Source organism: Leucoraja erinacea, chromosome 10, assembly GCF_028641065.1.
Source record: "Leucoraja erinacea ecotype New England chromosome 10, Leri_hhj_1, whole genome shotgun sequence".
NCBI lineage: Eukaryota > Metazoa > Chordata > Chondrichthyes > Rajiformes > Rajidae > Leucoraja > Leucoraja erinaceus.
Genome location: NC_073386.1, coordinates 47902286 through 47921365, shown reverse-complemented (window position 1 = coordinate 47921365; position 19080 = coordinate 47902286). Strand labels below are relative to the sequence as shown.

Genomic DNA, 19080 nt, shown 5'->3' with positions numbered 1-19080 from the left:
TGGTTTATGCTTGTGCAATTAATTATCTTTATCCAACATTTTTTTTGGCAAATTTTTGTTTCAGTATTCAGTAGGCTCTGTGGCGCAAGGATTGTTGGCAAAGTGCCCTGCACTGCTAATTGTTACGGTACTAATGAAGCCTATGATTCAGGTGATCAGTACTTTACTGACTTTCTGTTGTGTACATATGTGAGACTAGAGCCTGATGCACTATACGATTGGGCAGTTTCACATACTAACCTGAGGGCCAGATACAGGATGGGGTGCATCCCATTCTTTACAATAGAGTAGCTGACCTGGATGAGAAGCTAGTGTTTGCCTACTTCTTTAAAACATTATGATAATTAATTTCAATTCAATATGTGAATTTATTTATTTATTTATTTATTTATTTATTTATTTATGAAATGTATATTATTTATGTATATATATATTCATATATATATATATATGAAATATATATATATATATTTATATATTCACATATATATATATATTCACATATATTGAATTGAAATTAATTATCATAATGTATTACACACAAAACACTTACTTTATTTTGTTCCTATCAGTGGTCCCATTTCTTGTCCAGGTTCACCAGTGTTCACAGTTGAACTATATATATAATTTTATTTATTGCTCTTATCATTTATTTATTTATTTGTTTGTTTGTTTATTTTAACTTTTTACATGGTGTTATTAGAGGCAGTGAGATTTAGTTGAAAAGACCTTTGACAGCACAAGCTTTTGGAAGCTTGAGGTACCAGAGATCAAATCACCAGTGGGAGACTACATTGCTTCATGGGGCAGCCATAACAAGGATGCCTTCAGCTTCGGTCCATCCAAGGGAGCACAAAAGGCTATTGCAGGGGGTGCATGTGAGACATAGACCATCTCGCACATGGTCTGCCCTATGGTCTATGTGTTTATGTTGATATGGTTTAATGTTCATAAAACATCTTTGTTTATTACACACTCTCTTGTCATTGAGAAAGAGAAATGAAGTGTATCAGTGAGAGAGAGAGAGAGAGAGCCTGCTACCTAGTCTTCAACAATCTGCACTTGACTTTCTGCACACTGCTGTATTTTTTGTATTTATGGACCTTAAAGTAGGGCCTGTTCCTGTGCTATACTGTTCTATATTTTCTCTTTGGAAGTTTGTTTGGAGCATTTCCCTCTTCCTCCTTCAACCATTGCCTTGTATCTGTACTCTGAAGTTTGGGATGTTGGCATAATTTGATGCATTCTTTCAGCTGATTGTACCCTCCAGTAGAATCTTAGCTTCCTCCCAGAGATTGCTCAATTGAAAGAAAATGCATGAGTCAAGTTTTCTTTATTTTGTTCCTATCAATGATCCCATTTCTTCTCCAGGTTCCCCAGTGTTCACAGTCGAACCTATGGATACCATTGCTGATGCTGGAAACACAGTGATGCTGAACTGCCAAGCAGGAGGAGAGCCACTTCCAACTGTGGAATGGTCCCAGCAAGGGCGGTCACTCGTTGGGAACAACAGGATCACAGTCTTATCCAACAGCTCGTTGCGGCTCACAGCAGTACAGAAGGAGGACACGTCACAATACGAGTGTGTGGCCAGGAACCTATTGGGTTCAGTGCTTGTCCAAATCACCTTGACTGTACAAGGTTTGGGTGGATCCTCCTGAATGCTTTCATTAACACAAACAAATGCTCTTGGAATGATCAAGTGTACTATTGCTAGGCTAGAGAGCAGAAATGCATAGGTGTTAAAAATGTTCACTTTCCCCATCATCTAAATTAAGCTTCCAATTCTCTGCCCATATAAGCAGGTGAAAATGTTGCCAAGTTGCCTGTAACTATTATTGAATTAGCATAGATTTGCCTCAGCACAAGGGGGATTTTCAGAGTGTTGGGCCTTACCGTATTTTACCGTTTTAAACCACAATATTATGACATTATAATTATTTTCAAACTATCTCTTTACCAATCCTCCATCTGGATGAATGCATAAGGAATGGTCATTTAGTCATTGGGGCCAACACCATCTTTGCAGAGTTAAACACAGGATGTGTGGGAACCGGTGAAAGACGGGAGATCATTTAACTACAATTTAAAAAGTGCTGGAAGCACTGAGCAGAATAAGCTGCAGCTGTGGGAAGAGAAACAGTCAAGGTTTCATGTCAAAGATAATATAGTTTAATTTATCTCTCTAATCCTCTTACAAGCCATGAATTAAACTTGTCCATCAGCAATAAAGCTGAAAGCATTAAGAGTATCTTTGATAATGTATACATGTTTGATACAAGACATGCTACAGAATAGTAAAGTGAAGTATTGGCTATTTGAATTCCTGTTGATCTGTTCCCTCCAGTACATGGTGGGTTTTCCGAGTGGTTGAAGTGGGGACCGTGCAGTGTGACCTGTGGACAGGGAGTACGGAAACGGCTGCGACTTTGTCAAGATCCAGTTCCTGCAAACGGAGGACGGTATTGCCAGGGCACTGACACAGAAACACGGGAATGCCAATCCAAACCTTGTCCAGGTGTGTTTCAATTTCACAATATAATGTTACATAATAGTTTAGAACTTCAAGGGCGGCACGGTGGTGCAGCGATAGAGTTGCTGCCTTACAGCGCCAGAGACCCGGGTTCTATCCTGACTACAGGTGCTTGTTGGTACGCCGTTTCTACCTTCTCCCCGTGACATGCGTGGGTTTTCTCGGAGATCTTTGGTTTCCTCCCACACTCCAAAGAGCTTTGTAGGTTAATTGCTTGGTATAAATGTACATTGTCCTTAGTGTGTGTAGGGCAGTGTTAATGTGTGGGGATCGTTGGTCAGTGTAGACTTGGTGCGCCGAAAAGCCTGTTTCCGCAATGTATCTCTAAAACTAAAACTAAACAAAAACGAAATTTAAAGTTAATGGTTACATTTCTTATTCCTATATTGGAAACAGGAATAAAACCAAGCTGATCATTTCCCCGTTAGTATTCCCTAAGTTTTTACCTCTCAGTGAAATATCTTCATTTATGTGGGAGTTCACTAAACCATGACTGAAAACTCTGCATGAAGGTGAACCACCACATATAGACTAGTGTTCTTTAATTACATCACCAGGCTGACGCAACCAAGGTGTTTTGGTCCCAACTTCCAAAAGATGGTGGGTGAGAAAAGACCAGGGCTAGGATGCAAAATAAACCTATTGAGACAGTCCAGTGATATTTGTTGTAAAAGCTGTGCAATTATGTCTTTGCATAATAAAAGGACGGTCACTGCTGAAATTACCTCCCAGTTGATTCACTCAGAGCTTCCAGTGCATTTGTGGGTGGGTGATGATCTGCAAATATCGATCCATCCTCAGCCTGCTGCCGACTCCCCCTCCCCAAATTTCAGATTGGCCCCATCACCACCGACCCACCCCCTCATCACCAACCCACCCCAATAATGCCGACCCAATCCTTTCACTGCCAACCCAACCCCCCGCACTTCGGGTGCCTCCTCACCCCTGACCGTCTCCCGCCACCTACTACAGCTGTTTCCTTGCTGCCGACCCACTCCCCGCAACAGTAAACTTGAAAGTACTGTACCTCGGTAACGTTACAATGGTAAACTCATTAAACTACAGGAATCAATACTCTCATTGGTGGAATGATTGCAACATGAAAATACAAACAACCAGACCTTGTGCATCTTTTTAAATCTTTTGCAACTCCTGCAGTGCAGTGATCACAAGAGACACCAGTCCAGTCCCTCATTTTGCAATCATATCTGTGGCGGACCAGGACCTTTGAATATTTCAGTGTGAGATGAGCATGAGGAGCAACAAGTCAGAGAGGAAATTAATTTTAAGTTTTACATTTATAGTTCCCCTTTTGTTTACATTAACCTAACCACTGGCTTCAAAATAATCTTGGGACATGATCTCTGGTACACGTTCATGGTGGGTTGAGTATTTTGTGGAATTTTTTGATGATTTATTTTGATGCCTCTTTATGCTTTTAGTGGATGGCAGTTGGTCCAAGTGGGGCCAGTGGGAAGAGTGTTCTCGTACTTGCGGCCAGGGAAACCGGACAAGGACCAGGAGTTGCAGTAATCCATCAATGCAGTTTGGGGGGAGACGATGTGAGGGCAAGGCAGTGGAGGCCATCATGTGCAACATCCAGCCATGTCCAGGTGAACCAGACCGTTCCAAACCAACAATCTTTACTCATCTTCTCTCCACCAAGACCTCTAGGAGAGTGGAGCGGGAGCATTGTCTCATTATCTTGGGAATATTAAAGGTTATTAATTAAAGATATGAGGTTTGAAAAGTCGAGATTTAATAACAATTTCTGGCTCCTTCAGGGATGGAGATCAGCCATGCTTTTCTAGTCTGTCTCAAGGCCCATACAAAGTACTTGACTTTTTCAGCTCTCTATAGTTATCTAGTGAGCCATAGCTAGTGAATAAATTAGTCATTTATTCCACTGAAGGCCATTGCTAAAGAACATGTAATGCCAGCCTGAGCAGTGACATTTGCATCCCATAAATTAAAATAATGGAATATTCATAGCTAAGGACTCAGGACTCAAACTGAAGTCACCCTCTCCATTAAACATTTCAGAGGGTATATTGACCTCTGTTTAATTGACATGGAAGTTTTTTACACTGTGACCTTTTATCACGTTGCTATTTGTTTTAAACACCTTTTTATCCATTTGTCTGACCTCTCTTTCCTTGCCTCCTCTAAAAAATATTAGTATTGAGGTAAGCTTCGCCGTCCATTAAAAAGTTATATGGAATTAAGTATGGTACTCCAGCTTTTTGTGTCTGCTATACAAAACCCCCAGACTTGGCTTTGATCCTTACTTTGGGTGTTGCCAATGGAATTTTCATGTTGTCCTCATGACTGCGTAGGTTTCCTCCCACATCTCAAAGATATATGGATAGATGAATTGGCTACTGTAAGTTACCCTCTAGAGTAGGTGGAGTGGTAGGAGAATCGAGAAGAGTTGATAGGCCAGAAAGAAAGAGTCAGTCACAAGGAAATGAGCTGATGGGAATGCTCAGAGAGTCGGTGTAAAAAGAAAGTATACCAAAAATGTGTGTTTATTTTGCAATAACATCGCAGATTTTAGAAGTTCTAATCAATAGACTATTTTTCTAGATGTGGTCTCCTAATTTTGTGCTTTTTTGGACTGAAATATCCAGCATCTTTTTATTCATCTCCCTCTAGTGGTTGGTGGCTGGAGTCCCTGGTTGCCATGGAGCCCATGCAGTGAGACCTGTGGGAAAGGTACTCAGTCTAGATTGCGACTCTGCAACAATCCACCCCCATCATTTGATGGAACACACTGTGAAGGCCAAGACGCACAGACGCGTGTTTGTAAGAACAGGATGTGCCCAGGTAAGCAAGTAGAAACACATGAGAACACAGAACTCTGCTGTTCAGAAAACATCAGGAAGTTTGCTTATGGGGGTTTTTCACGGGGCGACTTGACGCAAGATGTGACCAGAGTGAAGTGGCCGTGGTCTAGCACGATATCATACGATATAACGGGGGGGTAGACAAAGAGTTCCCACGGTACTCGGCATTTCTGTTATTTGTGCGAGTGACTTGTCCGTCTCCTGAGCTTTCCTGTTAAATCTTGAATGAGCATTGTAAACTGTCAAGTGTAATTAAATCATCACGTGGCACAAATGATGTCATAATTTATTTTATGGCACTTAGAGACATGATTCCAACCTCAAACACAGAGGGTGTAAAAGCTGTCTGCGACTTTTTTACTTTGCAGCTGCAGGGCACAGACAGACTTATAAGAGAAGTTTAACTGCAAAAACAGCACTTTTACATCTATAGCATTGTATGTTTTTAAATCTTGGATAACATTAAATGGTTCTCCTGTTGATGAACTGATATATCGTTATATATACTCGCATGAGCACCCGGGATACTCCGCAGCCTTCGTCTCCAGCAGGTTCCGTTTTCTCTCCCTGTTTCTATAATCCTCTCTGGATTTGTCGTAGAGAATCTCGTTAAATTGGTACCATTCTACAAGTTCCCCCTCTTGTTCCCTGGAGAAATTATATGGCCTTACCTTCTGCCATCTTCCCTTTACATAAGCGTCTGTAGAGGCTATTCCTACAACGGCTACTGGGGAGGCAATCTGAAATCCACCTTGCTCACCCTCTCCCTGCTCCAAGGAGCCCACAGGCAGAGTTATCTCTGGCATCTTCTGTTGCCTCTCCACCTGTCTCTCTTGCTACGTCGTCTCCTCATTCTCCTGCATGGCAAAAACCTTTCTGACACGCTTTACCCCCTTTCTTTGAGCTTTTCTGGGAGCCATTTCTGCATGTTCCTGTTAAAAAGATTCTCCAACAATGACAATGAGGTGGGACGTCCTCGATGGACACATGTTCCATTGGCGACATTGAGAACACTTTTTTACTCACCTTCTGTCCCCTCTGTACAGCTTCCGGGTTTATCGTTCGCAGGAGTTCCCACGGTAACCGCAAGAGTTACTACGGATATCGCACTGGCCACTACGTTCATAAAATGTTGCAATGCTCAACCACAAGTGTGGAAGTCACTCTTGGAGAAATTCAAGCTTGCTTGAATTTTCTCCCGAGTACCCAAGTTACACGATTACCTGCCGTTAGCGCCACGGTGGTCCACGAATGCCGTACTGTTATCGCACGAGGTTCCCACGATGTTAAACTGGTTACCTCTTGCGTCAAGTCGCCCCGTGAAAAAGAGGTTTAAGTCTGTGGAATGGAATATGCTCTCCGCTTTGATACAACTGTTCTGACAAAAGTGTCTCCCCTCAGCTGGCACTCACAAAACCAGAGCCATGGATTAAGTGCTGTCATCATAACTACATAAGCAATAATGAACACAATTAGAAAACGATGAAGGCATTATACAATATTTTACAAATGCTTGCCAAGTTTCAAACATAAGCGAATTATGCATGCAATCGGAAATACTTGAAATCAAGCACATTTTTGTTCATTATTCACTACATATACTTTGGGTCTCGACCACTACAGTCTGTTTGACTAATGTAAAGCTGCCGTCTGTACTCTATACACTGTACACACCAGTAAGTCCCATTGAGTAGGGAAGTGTGAAAACGCACATCTCCAGATTCAGGAACAGTTTCTTCCCAGCTGTTATCAGGCAACTGAACCATCCTACTGCAACTAGAGAGCAGTCCTGAACTATCATGCACCTCATCGGGGACCCCCAAACTATCTTTGATCGGACTTTACGGGCTTTACCTTGCACTAAACGTTATTCCCTTATCATGTACCTGTACATTGTGAATGGCTCAATTGTAATCACGTATTGGCTTTCCCCTGGCTGGTTAACACACAACGTGACAATAAACTAAACTAGCTGCAAGAATTGATGGCAAACAAACTTCATCTGTTGTATCTGGTTTCTCACTGTTTTAGTGGATGGGAAATGGACACCTTGGATCAGCTGGAGTGCTTGTAGTGTGTCATGTGGAGGAGGCACTCGCCAAAGAGCCAGGACCTGTTCCAACCCTATGCCGCAGCATGGAGGCCACTACTGTGAAGGCAGTGATGTACAAATGGACTTCTGCAACACTGACCCGTGTCCTAGTGAGTATGATGACTGTTGGCCATCAATAAATTTAGCTATGTAGAAAAGAACTGCAGATGCTGGTACAAATCCAAGGTAGACACAAAATGCTGGAGTAACTCAGCGGGACAGGCAGAATCTTTGGAGAGAAGGAATGGGTGACGTTTCGGGTTGAGACCCAAATTTAGCTGTTGTTACAATGCCCAATTCAGATGTTCAACTTGCTTATCCGAAATGGAAATTAAGATAAAAAAATGATGAATGGAAATAAAACCAGAATATTTTAGAAACACAAGGGAGGTATCCAGTTCTTTAACCTTGAGATCAGAGATTTTTAAGTTTAGCCTCAACCTGAAATAACATTCGACCTCTACAGTTTTGGTCAAAAAGATGTGTTTAGATTTTCACATTGTCGCTGCCCAATCTATTACACCTTTGGTGAAACATTCCACATTGATTCAAATTCTCCAACAGAACTTTGGCATTCTGATATTGTCAACCTGCAATTAAACACTGAATTTGAGAATATGTGCCCTGTCCTTCTGAGGTGATATTGGGCAAATATAGGAAAGATATTGTCAAGCTTTAAAGCTTCAGAGAAGATTTACGAGGATGTTGCCAGGACTCGAGGGTTTGAGCTATAGTTATAGGTTGTGGGCTGGGACTTTATTCCTTGGAGCTCAGGAAGATGAGGGGTGATCTTATACAGGTGTCTAAAATCATGAGAGGATTAGATCGGGTAGATGCACAGAATCTCTTGCCGAGAGTAATAGAGGACCAGAGGACATAAGTTGAAGGGGAAAAAAATGAATAGGAATTTGAGAGCTAGCTTTTTCCACACAAAGGGTGGTGGGTGTATAGAACAAGCTGCCAGAGGAGGTAGTTGAGGCTGGGACTATCTCAACGTTTAAGAAACAGTTAGACAGGTACATGGAGAGGACACGTTTGGAGGGATATGGACCAAACGCAAGCAGGTGGGACTAGTGTAGCTGAGACATGTTGGCCGGTGTTGGCAAGTTGGGCCAAAGGGCCTGTTTCCACACTGTATCACTCTATGGCTCTAAGTAGAATATCTTCCTCTCAATGGTTACTGTGGTTGGAGGTTTCTTCATGATTGTTATCATCTGCAGTTCTTTCCTACACATGGATTTAATGTCTATGGTTCAGTTTCTCACTTACACATCATACACCTTCAGTCAGTTGAGGTTATTTACTAAGTCTCTTCTACACTACATTGTTATTTTACTCTCTATTGGCTACATTAGAAGACAAATGCAAATGAAAGAAGAATATATGTATGCATCATCTTTACTACCTTTGCCCAAAGGACTATTCCAAGAGCTTCACCTCCCCGCTTAAGAAATTCATTTTGAAAGTGTCATCTTCACACTTGTGGATTTGTTGACTCTTTTTCCACAGATAAAATTTTGAAATCTATTAAATCACAATCTCATATATAAGTTTATACAGAATAATAGATGTAATTTGTAAATAACAGGATAATAACAAAAATAAATTAGATTGCATGTGGTCATGGATGTTCAGCAGGGCTCGAACTTGTCCTGTTGTCTGTATACTTATGTTGCAAGTCACAGCGTTATTAATAATGCTAATAATGTTTGCCAGTACATGGGAATTGGGGTCCATGGAGCAGTTGGGGAACCTGCAGTCGAACATGCAATGGAGGCCAAATGCGACGTTATCGTACCTGTGACAATCCCCGGCCAGCGAGCGGTGGAAGGGCCTGTGCTGGAGCTGACACACAGATTCACCGCTGTAACTCCGATATTTGCCCAGGTCAGTTGATCATTTTTACATTAGTATTTTAAGGCTTTAAAAAAGAGAAATTAAATTAGTTTCACTTGTCAATAACTCAAAAGCAAACGTCAACCAGGTAACTTGCTTTATATCTTTCCATCAGTATCAGAACTGGCCATTCCTGCCTGTCACCTATCTGTGATTTTGGCTCAGTTTTTCACTCACTAGTTGTACATCCTGGCCTGCTGGTCAAATCTCTTTTTCCCAGTTCTAATGTCGGGTCTTGGAACTGAAGCACTGATTCTGTTTCTCCTTCCACAGAGGCTGTTTGGCTCGCTGACTGTCTCCAGCATTTCCTGTTTTTATTTCAGAAGTGCTGTGGTAACAATATACAGATTTGAGCATAGTGGTATGAGATGTAAATATGGCACAAGATGCAGCATCAGAACTAGCACCACCGTAGTGATAAAAGTTGCAATAGTTCTTGATACAATGAAAGGGATATTGTGGTGGCTGTGTGAGGATTTTCTTTGCGATGCTTTTTCCATTGAGACGCATACCACAGTCACTTGAGGCAGATTGCACAAGATGTTTGTCCAAAATTGCAGAGTATGCCAAACTCCACAAATTTCTACTGTCCCTAAGAAAATAGATATAACCCCAGGGAGAACTATGGCTACAGAGCTTTACTCCCCTGCTCTTTATAGAGCTGCTTCAATATTTAACGTTTCAGCACATCAATATGAATCAGTAATCAGATCCAGCTCTAGCCTGCTGGATGTACCTATTATGGAACAAAACCTCTCACAGCATATGGACTCGTACAGATACTACATGCCAAGGGGTGTATTTTCCAAATTCCCAAGACAAAACCAGGTATTCAGATGTTTCAGAAGCAACACAAGGGTCATGTGTCCTGCAGCCCTTCACACGGACTGGTGAGCAGCTACTGCTCATTCAAGACTCACTCTGACATTAGAGGGCCCTCTCAGAAATATTCAGAGCCTAGGTACTAGGTTATATTATTACCATTCTCCTTTAGTGCAAATGAGAGAAGAGTAACTGTAAAAGAGCTCTAAAAACCACTTGGATGTGAATCATATGTGGAGTTAATGCTGCTGTAAAAACAACCCCTGTTCCGCAATAATCACCAAGAAATATGCTAATAATCGCCATTCTTAATTATCTTTCTTATTTCTCCTAAAGTGGATGGAAACTGGGGTCCTTGGCAAACATGGAATGATTGTTCAGCAACATGTGGAGGTGGAGAACAGAAGAGACTCCGTTTGTGTAACAATCCAGTGCAATTGAATGGAGGCCGCTCATGCCCAGGAGATAGTTCTCAGGTCTCCAGGTGTAAAACGCAACCTTGCCCAGGTTTGTAAGCTGCTTCATTGAATGGTCAAGGAAACTGTAGCATTGAAGTTGGTACGGTTTTCATGAGATAATTACAACCACTTTTAAGAGGCTACTGAGGTTGGTATTTCTTTGCCATTGGATATGCAATGTTATTGTGGAAATTAATTCAGGACAAACAACCTGCTCCTGTGCTTTCATTTCTACAACAGAAGCATTGACTGAAATGCCTTTGTTGGATTTACTCTGAATGTTAAATCAATTTTCCAAAAGTTTCTTTGACTTACATTGTCAACCAGCCCTGACTGAATTAAGTTCTTCACCCAATCATTTACTTTCTCTCCTCGACCTGCGGTTTCATTTGTGGGGTTGTGAAATGGGGTTGGAGAGGTTGGTTGTATTTAAATAGCACGTTTAACATGATTAAATAGTCTAAAGGAAATGCACAGGAGTGAATATCAAATACAACTTGATAATGAATCACAAGAGAAGCCACTGGTGCGTGACTGATCACAAACCTGGTCAAAGAAAGGTTTGATTTAAAAATAAGAGCATAATTAAGATTATGGTCTTTGTAAGATTAAGTTTCACACAATTCTGAAATGTACAGTGACTATTTAGACCTAATAACATTATTGTGCAATGCATTTCAACCAAGGACATTTTTTTTGCATATAATCCTATGAAATTCTCGAATTGTTGCTTATCAGCCTTTGCAAATTTGATTAAATGTACAACCAACAGATTTTAGTCTGTGCCTTAAGGGCCTGTCCCATTTGGGTGACCTATTCCGCGAGTCCAAGTTCGAGGGCACTCCTGGAAAGCCTCGAGCTGGATCGACCGGCTGCGTTGAAACCGCAAGCTGGATCGACCGACAGCAGCACACACACACACACACACACACACACACACACACACACACACACACACACACACACACACACACACACACACACACACACACACACACACACACACACACACACACACACACACACACACACACAAAGGTGGGGGCCAGAGAAATCAGAGGAGCGCTGTCTGCGCGATGAAGAGGAAGGTAAACGGCTGCCACGGTGTACCTTAAAGGCCGTTTCCCGCTTTCACGACCTAATTCACGACCTTTTTTAGTCATGGACATTTTTCATCATGTTGAAAAAAAAGGCCGGACCTACTTGATACCACGAGTACCTACGACTAGCATCACGGCCTGCTACAACCTCCTATGACCTCCTACGACCTCGTGACGACCATGCTATGAGTATGAGTCAAGGGCAAACTTGTCAGAGGTGGTGAATTATCTTGTGAAAGTGGAACAGGCCCTTAAGTCCTATAGAGAGTGCAGGGGGAGGGGGAGGAGGAGGGGGGGGGGGGGGGGGGGGAAGTAGGGGAGAGAAGGGGGGAGGGAAGGAGTGGAGACACTTTTAAGAAGTTCAATAAAGTTTAGCGGGCATTTTACCTACCGGTAGGTCTTCCTAGGTTGTGACACTTCAATGAGCCAATCAAAATAGCTGGTCAGCGAAGGAGATGGCCTACGGCTGCCCTCGAGTGCCTGTAAGTAAATGGCAACCCCACTCCACTGCGCTACGAGTGAAAATGACCTATGCCGATACAATATCCTGAAACTTTTTCCATGACCAAGCTGAGGCCACGAGGAGGCAGGAAGCTCCCTCGAGCAAGAAGGAGTTTTCCAGCCACCTCGGACAACCTCCTAGGACATTGTGTCGACCGTTCTGCCAGTTTGAGTCCAGGGCAAACTCTTCTAAACTTGCAGCTTAGGTTGCCCAAATGGGACAGGCCCTTTAAGGTTTTGCTTTAATGCGGCAAGTGATGTGCAGCAACTGTGTTCCTTCCTTTCAGGTGGTCCACAGCGTGCCAGGGGAAGCGTTATAGGAAATATTAATAATGTGGAATTTGGTGTTGCCTTGCTGAATGCCACCATATTTGAGAGTTCAGAAACTGGGACACGAAATATACAAGCAGAAATCTCCAATGTGCCAAGAAGCATTGGTAAGTGACTGGTGTTATTGATCAATGAAACTTCTGCAGATATGAACATAACTGAACGGTCTGGGATGAGTGGGCTTCATGTGAAGAAGCTGAGTTTGAAATCAGTATAGGTGATGTTCACCTCTAAAATCAAATAAAATTGCAGAATAAAATTAAATTACAGATGTTGACCTTTGTAGGAGGAAGAAACTGAATAAAAAGATTTCAAGACATGGGAGGAAAAGGGGTTGTTACCTTGCAATTTAACAATCTTGTTATCTTTTTTGTAGTAATAACATGCAAGAGGAAACCCCTGTTATTTAATAATGTATTTAACATGGTGGTGAACAACACCACTCCTCACTTTACAATTATTTTATCAGCAACAGGATTAGGACCCTTCCTGCACAACTGTCCTAAGATTTGAAGTTTGCTCTTCCTGATGAATTGCCTTTAAAAACACGTTCTTGACCCTGGTCACTGTGTGTGACAATTTATAGTATGCACAGTATAGGTACTGGTGTGGTTGTGATATTATACTATGCTGATTTGTGTTACATATTCCACTGTATTTTTAGGGCCTGCCATGAGGAAACTCATTTCAATCTTAAATCCCATTTATTGGACAACTGCAAAGGAAATTGGGGAAGCATTTAATGGATACACTCTAACAAAGGGAGTTTTCAGGCGGGAGACACAAGTTGAGTTTGCCACTGGTTAGTTGAATATATATATTTTTTTTAATTGTGCATAAAGATGGAGATTAATCATTTATCTGCTAAGTTCATGACTGCATTAAAAATACTTCCATGAATTTGGAAAAAGAGAACATTTTCTTGAAGCATTTTCCACTGTAGATCATCTTTCCACTGCAGAGTGCACTGTCCTTAATGACTTCTCTTCTCACTGGTCAGTGCAGAATAGTTGTCTATCCCTTTAAATGTTAATATGAATGTTAGATGAACACATTTATCAATTAATGTTAATGTTAATTTGCAGGTAATTTTGTCCTTTGCTGCTATCAAGGTATAAACAGATCTATTTAAAATTAATTGAAATGTGTTGAAACAGCTCAGTATACATGAACAATTTATTTGTCTGCCAATAATGCCTGGCTTTATTTCAATACAAATGTTCTTAACTGGGAGAATTAATCACACTCTTAGCATTTGACCATGTGTTTTATTTAATTAATAAGGAGGTAATGATTCAGTCGCAAACTATGGGAAACTGAATTATACTGATTGGTAAATTTTGTGTTAAATTAAATGTTTGGACCATATTCTATCAATAACTTTGCCTCACTGTTTTCAACTGTAACTATGAGGACATTTCAGATTTCTGCAACTGGCAAGTTTAATGCCTACTTTTATACTACTTTCAACGATACATATTTTACGTTCCTATCTGTTTTACTTTAATAGGATATTTATTTGAAAGAGTTTAATGGCTAAATCAAAATGGCACAGAAAAAAAATGATGAGCATATTAACTAATAGAATAATGACCCAGAAAAGAAACCAAATCGGTCCTCTAATGAAAAAACGGAGATAATGAAATAAAATTAATTTTAACACGACACCAAATACAATCTTAAGTTCAAACATGACCAAAATTAATGTCTGATTTAAATATAATGTGGGAGCCAGATTAAGTGGAGTTTCTTGGTCACATTTGCCACAACCAAATCTAGATGATCATTTACAACCTGACCTGCAGCTATGTTGAGCTTTGATTTTAAGAATTAAGACATTTGTAGCTCTAATGAGACATTTTGCACATTTTTAAATCGAGTCATATATATGGATCTTTAAATCCCACAAGAGGCTTTCCAGTTTAGTGATCTACCTTGGAAATAGCAAGACAAAGCGTGACCAAGAATAGCCCCACAACATTTGAGACCCATTATATTTTTCTCAGTGTCCTTTGAGAACAATACATCCTTTTAATTTGCCTTGAATAACAGCTCCTTCCCTTTGTCCGATCATGTACAATATGTGGTGCAGAAAGCAGCCATTTAGTCCAATCAACCCCAACTTTAATACTTGATTTAAGCTTCCTCAGTTAAATCTTTCAGTGTAACCTTTTATTTTCTTCTGTCTCTTGGGTATGTCTAGCTTTCTCTTTGATGCATCTATATTTCTCACCTCAACTTCACCTTGTACAGTGGGTTCCACATTTTCACCACTCATTCTATAGAGAACTATTCTAAACCTTCTTTTGGATTTCTTGGTGACTATTTTCTCTTCCATGTGGACATATTCCCCCTGTATCCACTCTATTCAAACCTTTCATACTTTTAAAGGCCTCCTTGGATCACAAATAAAAAGAAAATTGTCCATTTCTGACGGCAAACGTACAGGTTTGTAGGTTAATTCGCCTATGTAAAATTGCCTCTGCGTGTAGGGAGTAGATGAGAAAGTGGGATAACAATGAACTAGTATGAATCTAGTCATTGATGATCGTGGATTTGGTTGGCCCTTGGAGGTTTTTCCATGCTATTTCACTAAACTAAGTGAAAATAATGGCCCAGTTTATATTACAGTTTAAGATGCTGTTCATCAGTACCAGTGAATTGATTTTGCAGATGAAAAAAATGCCATTAAGTTCTTGGAAATCTGGACCAGCTCCCATTTCACAGTTTGCTTACAGCAGATCTGATTTATTTACATCCTGTAACCTCTTAGCATTGAATTCACTACCACATCATGAAGCATTAACACTAGCATGGGCTGCATTAGTGAGAATTCTTTTTGGTTTGGTCGCTGTGGTTTCTAGGAGAGATACTACGAATGACGCACATTGCTAGAGGCCTGGACTCAGATGGGGCACTATTACTGGACATTGTGGTGAATGGATTTGTGCTGCAACTTCCCTCATCTGTAAACCTCAATGTTAAGGTACAATTGGAAATAAGTTATGATTCTCCATAATGTTAGAATAAGAGGGAACTTAGGTTGAAGTGCATGCATATTCTCATAGACTTTATTATCCCAGTAGTGAGAATCTATCATGCTTTTACATTTTGTGGTGCAGGTTACAATATTTCAAGCAAAATATCTTGTTGGAAATAAAATCCATTTTAAACTATTATCTGTAAATATTCTCTACTTTTAAGTCGTGATAATGCTGTGTTGCATGTGAATAAAGAGTGCATTTACAGATTTTCTATAAATATTGGAATGCATGCATATTATCTCAACTGATTCACATACATTTCTCATCTCTAATGACCAAAAAATATATTATCTGAAACAGCCAAGTGTGTACCTGTCTATCTTAAACCCCATTTCATTATTATAACAGTTTCAACATTGGCTCAGATATCTGGGAGCAGCATCTCCTTCATCATTATTATCTTTGTTTATACCTTTTCAAAAAAAGTGTTTTCAGTTGTCGCCAGTTCAAGTTAATCACTAGCATGATGGCTGCTGGACATTCAGTAAATAATGGGACAAATGACTGAAGAATTGAGTAATGCATGGGGTATTGAAGAGAGTATTACAGTGGTGAAATCGGTGTTAAATCAAATACAAGAGAAATGGAGAGATAGAAAACCTGGATAAATAGAAAAAAAGACTGAAAGGAACGCTAATTGAAATCTCTCACCAAAACTTAATCTGAGACTCCATGTTTCTGTTTGAGTGAATGAAAACGATTAAAATGTATCATTAAAAGAATGTTACAAACTTTACCTTGTTAAACTTGCCAGCAATTTGTGATAATTCATAATTCAACTTTTGAACTAATTTGTAAATTATTAACTGCCTATTTATCTTGTGCATTATTTTTTCCACCACATTCTGGGCTTTATGATGTAATGATACTGGTAGCAAAATCAATGAATCTGTGTTTGTTCATCAGCAACCTTTATGAAAATCTTTGCTGTAATATACGTACTCAAACATAACTTGTGCATTCAATTCTGTGGTATGTTCAGGACTACTCGGAGGACTATGTTCAGACAGGACCAGGCCAGATTTATGCCTACTCCACCAGAATGTTTACAGTAGATGATGCCAGTGTACCATATTCTTGGAATCACACCATCACTTACAATCATAATCTAGGCCGAATGCCATTTCTTGTGGAGACACTCCAAGCTACTGCCATTGAAGCAACATATAGACCACTAGATGAAATTCTGGAGTACAAGATCCATGCCGTCATCGGAAAAGGTAATGTAACAGAAAGCAGGTTATTTTTAAACAAAAAGAGGTCCTTCCATTTATTTGGAATTGTGGTTGATGTGTCATAACAATGTAGTCCTTCATATATTTCAAAACATCAAAGTTCGGTTCGACCCGATGCTCTTTTGTTATAAAAAATTATTACGGTGTTCATAAATGTTTCACTTAATATTTTCCTCTTTCTTGGCATACAGTTTTTATTTTTTCCCCAGCTTTGGGAAACTTCCCAGTTTGGGAAGTGTTGTAGAGCAAAAGGATTTAAGTGTACACGTACATAGTATTAAATCATGGAGACATACTGCATGGAAATGCTGACCCTTCCTGCCCACGCCAACCAACATGTCCCATCTACACTGGTCGCATCTGCCTGTCTTCTAAACCTGTCCTGTCCATGTACCTTTCCAAATTATTGTAAACGTGTGATTGTACCTGCCTCAACAACCTCCTCTGGCAGCTCATTCCATATACCCAGCACCCTTTGTGTAAAGAAGTTGCCACTCAGGTTCCTAATGTATCTTATTCCCGAGAAGTAGTTAAGTCCAGTGTTCTCCAAAACTAAACATTATTTCTTTCATGCAGGTGACCATAGTAATCAGTGTCCAGGCGGTTTTGCTTTGGATTCAGCTAGGCCCTATTGCTCAGGTGGGTTGAATATTATTGTTCACTGATGAACTAGATTATTTTGTTGGACAAAGATGCTTTAATAAAACAAATGATACAAAATGTTATTCCACACAGATGAAGATGAGTGTTCCATCCATAATTCCTGTTCTCATATATGCCACAATGCAATGGGGACATACTACTGTTCCTGCCCAACTGGTCTCAGCATTTCTGCAGATGGAAGAACTTGTCAAGGTAAACTAGATTTCTGCTGGACAAAATTCCAATCAGTGTTCAACAGTAAAACCAGAATGAATTCTTAAATAATACTTTTTTTTAAAACTAGCAAAATTCATTGAACACAAGAGCAACTTTATTATTTCGTTTGACTCTTGAATCCTTGTGTACTTTAATAATGCTCATAGTGGAATTGGTTTCAATTTAGTGGTTAATGAGATACATACAGTGCCCTCCACAATGTTTGGGACAAAGACCCATCATTTATTTATTTACCTCTGTACTCCACAATTTGAGATTTATAATGGAAAAATCACATGTGGTTAAAGTGCACATTGTCAGATTTTAATAAAGGCCATTTTTATACATTTTGCATGCATATCCTTTGCATGCAATGACTGCTTGAAGTCATGGACATCACCAGTTGCTGGGTGTCTTCTCTGGTGATGCTCTGCCAGGCCTGTATTGTAGCCATCTTTAGCATATGCTTGACTTGGGGGCTAGTCCCCTTCAGTTTTCTCTTCAGAATATAAAATGCATGCTCAATTGGGTTCAGATTAAGTGATTGGCTTGGCAAATCACGAATTGACCATTTTTTAGCTTTGAAAAACTCCTTTGTCGCTTTAGCAGTATGTTTGGGATCATTGTCTTGCTGGAGAATGAACCGACAACCAATGTGTTTTGAGGCATATATTTGAACTTGAGCAGATAGCATGTGTCTATACACTTCAGAAATCAATATGCTACTGCCATCAGCAGTTGTATCATCAATGAAGATAAGTGAGCCAGTACCTTCAGCAGCCATACATGCCCAGGCCACAACACCCCCCACCACCGTGTTTCACAGATGAGGTGGTATGCTTTGGATCTTGGACAGTTTCTTCACTCTTCCTTACTTTGATCTTGCCATCGCTCTGATATAAGTTAATCTTCTTCTCATCTGTCCACAAGACCTTTTTCCAGAACTGTGGTTGCTCTTTTAAGTACTTCTTGGCTGTAACCAGGCCATCCTATTTTAACGGCTAACCAGTGGTTTGCATCTTGCAGTGTAGCCTCTGTATTTCTGTTCATGAAGTCTTCTGCAGACAGTGGTCATTGACAAATCCACACCTGACTCCTGAAGAGTTTCTGATCTGTCGGACAGGTGTTTGGGGGGTTTTCTTTATTATAGAGAGAATTCTTCTGTCATCAGCTGTGTCGGCCTTCCTTGGCCTGCCAGTCCCTTTGCGATTAGTAAGCTCACCAGTGCTTTCTTTCTTCTTAATTATGTTACAAACAGTTGATTTTGGCAAGCCTAAGGTTTAGATGATGTCTCTAACAGTGTTATTCTTGTTTCTCAGTCTCATAATGGCTTATTTGACTTTCATTGGCACAACTTTGGTCCTC

At 40.3% G+C, this 19080-nt stretch overlaps 1 protein-coding gene across 1 annotated transcript in view; it reads left to right on the top strand.

Moving 5' to 3' along the window:
* Window positions 1-19080, top strand: part of hmcn1 (hemicentin 1) — a 376776-nt gene that overhangs the window by 337715 nt on the left and 19981 nt on the right. The window contains 13 exon segments of the mRNA XM_055642165.1: window positions 1372-1641; window positions 2348-2518; window positions 3976-4146; window positions 5189-5359; window positions 7411-7581; window positions 9188-9358; window positions 10526-10696; window positions 12536-12685; window positions 13243-13380; window positions 15443-15564; window positions 16605-16842; window positions 17434-17496; window positions 17593-17712. Of these exon segments, the coding sequence (XP_055498140.1) occupies window positions 1372-1641; window positions 2348-2518; window positions 3976-4146; window positions 5189-5359; window positions 7411-7581; window positions 9188-9358; window positions 10526-10696; window positions 12536-12685; window positions 13243-13380; window positions 15443-15564; window positions 16605-16842; window positions 17434-17496; window positions 17593-17712 (2127 nt within the window).